This window comes from Hipposideros armiger, unplaced genomic scaffold (genome assembly GCF_001890085.2).
Source record: "Hipposideros armiger isolate ML-2016 unplaced genomic scaffold, ASM189008v1 scaffold_812, whole genome shotgun sequence".
In the NCBI taxonomy this organism is placed as follows: Eukaryota; Metazoa; Chordata; class Mammalia; order Chiroptera; family Hipposideridae; genus Hipposideros; species Hipposideros armiger.
Genome location: NW_017732162.1, coordinates 242,593 through 244,735, shown reverse-complemented (window position 1 = coordinate 244,735; position 2,143 = coordinate 242,593). Strand labels below are relative to the sequence as shown.

Sequence of the window (2,143 nt, the reverse complement as noted above, 5' to 3'; positions counted from 1 at the left end):
CAAGATTAACGTGGTGAAGCTTTGGACAGTTTTGAGAAAATATCCCCTTCGTTTTTCTCCCTCTTGCTCCTTCCACCTCTCCCTCTCCTGCCTCTGCTTCCCCTCTGTGCCCCACCCCCACCCCCACCTCGCGTTATTGGATTTCTGGTGTCCTCTCTTTAAGTCGGCACACGTACATGACAACCTGGACTAGTCGGTGCTCTGCTGTGTTGCTCATCCATGCCCCTGTCCTGCGTGCTCCTGTCAGCCCCGCCTGCACTGCATTTGTGTAATGTCTCCTGTGTGTCATGTGGTTGTCCCCTCAGTGTCTGAAGAGAGCCCCTCTGCCAGTGAGTCTGGAGTCCTCCTGTCCCAAGATCCTTCAGCCAAACCAGTCCTGCTACTGCCCCCCAAAAAACCTGCTGCTTTCTCTGGAGACCATGAGGAGACCCCAGTGAAGCAGCTGTCCCTTCTCAAGCAACCCCCCGCCCTGCCTCCCAAACCCACTGCCAGGATTGCCAACCACTTAACAGGTGAGTCAAGAGGTCTCTGGGGGCATGCAGCCCCCCCTTCCCTTCAAGGGATAATCTCTTCTCTCTTTCTTTTGACCTGAAGCCTGCTGTACCTCTTTGGCGAGTTGTTCTGTGGGAATGTGGGTGTTTCTGTGTGTGTCTTGGTGCGCGCAGTCGTGGCCTGGGTTTGTGTGTTTGTGTCAAGAAGCATTCGATACACACTTACCAGTCATGTGCCAAGAGCCTTCAATCGCATGTATCTGTAAACATGTATGTTGGTATTTATGTGACTAATTCAAGATTATTTGCCCATCTAGGTGAATTAGAGTCCATGTCAAAATCTTTACAAAGCTAAAGAATAGTATCGTATTTCCTTCATACTGAGTTTGTCAAAGTTTTTAAATGTTTGTCTTTAAATTATTGATCTGAAGCCCAACGTATTTCTTCTAGTAAAATTCATGTCTGTGCTGTCCTCTGAGTAATAAAAAAGCAAAGACAATATGCAAAGTATTGTGGGAAATACTTTTAAAAGACGAATAAGCTTAGGAATGGTGTCCTAAAACGATTTTTATATTTTCATTTTTAAAGTGTTACGTAATGAATGTACCCAATTCCATTCAATGTAGCTATTCAATTGGGCATTTAGTAAATTGCACTTGCCTTCATATTAGCACACGAATCAGATACCACTTTGTGATTTCAGGTTGTGGTATATCAGAGGTTAAAGATTTCAGGGGGTCATTTCTCCAGCCTTGATAGTAATCCCACCTGATACTGATCGGCTGCCTTTTTACAATTTACAATGTCTTTGGTATTTTTAAAGTTTCTGTTGATTTCTGTACATTTTTTATAAGCTGGAATGGGGGTAGAGATTGGAAAGAATATTCACTTATTTTATAGTAGAAAAACTGAGGTTCAGGAAAAATAAGCAGCTTTTCCAGGGCTGGCAGGAATTCTGCAGTAGAGCCACAATTAGACCCTGTGTTTCCCAGCTCCTAGTTCAGTGCACGTTGTGCTAGGGTAGCAGGATGCCTCTCATGTGATGCTAAGTTTTATTAGAGTCCAACTTAAACATAGGGTTGTGTCAAACCTATCAGTGTGTGCATTCATCCAAGTCAGATGTTTGTGGTTCAGAAGAGCAAATTTCCATCTAAAGGAACCATCCAGCACATTAGTAACACTGTAGATCAGTGCCCCAAAATTTAAATGCATAGAAAACCACAAAGGAGAAAATGCCCTCATCAGCCTCCTTCTAAGAGAGGCTCCACTGTCCATACACCTATCTAATAAAAATGAAATACTGCTAAACACAGTCTTTAATCACCTGCTTTGTGCAGTCTATATCTTGTGAACTGATTCTCATGTTAATGAATATTCTAGAACATGATTGGTGTAGATCAGGATTTACTTGATTGACCTCTTAGGGGCTTTCAATCGTCTCTATTGTAAAAAAAGGAAGGAAGGAAGGGAGGGAGAGAGGGAGGGGAAGGGAAGAAGGAAGGAAGGAAGGAAGGAAGGAAGGAAGGAAGGAAGGAAGGAAGGAAGGAAGTTATGCAAACCCAAAGTTGGTTTACACATCTAGAAAAAGAAAATACAGAAAAATAGCAAACATCCTCAACAGCATACATTTATCTTTATAAGCATCTCTGAGT

General features: G+C 43.0%; 1 protein-coding gene across 1 annotated transcript in view; it reads left to right on the top strand.

Moving 5' to 3' along the window:
• Nucleotides 1-2,143, top strand: part of PHACTR1 (phosphatase and actin regulator 1) — a 589,651-nt gene that overhangs the window by 497,878 nt on the left and 89,630 nt on the right. Inside the window, exon 8 of the mRNA XM_019628839.1 lies at nt 194-512. Coding sequence (XP_019484384.1) covers nt 194-512 — 319 coding nt within the window. The remainder of the gene's footprint in view (nt 1-193; nt 513-2,143) is intronic.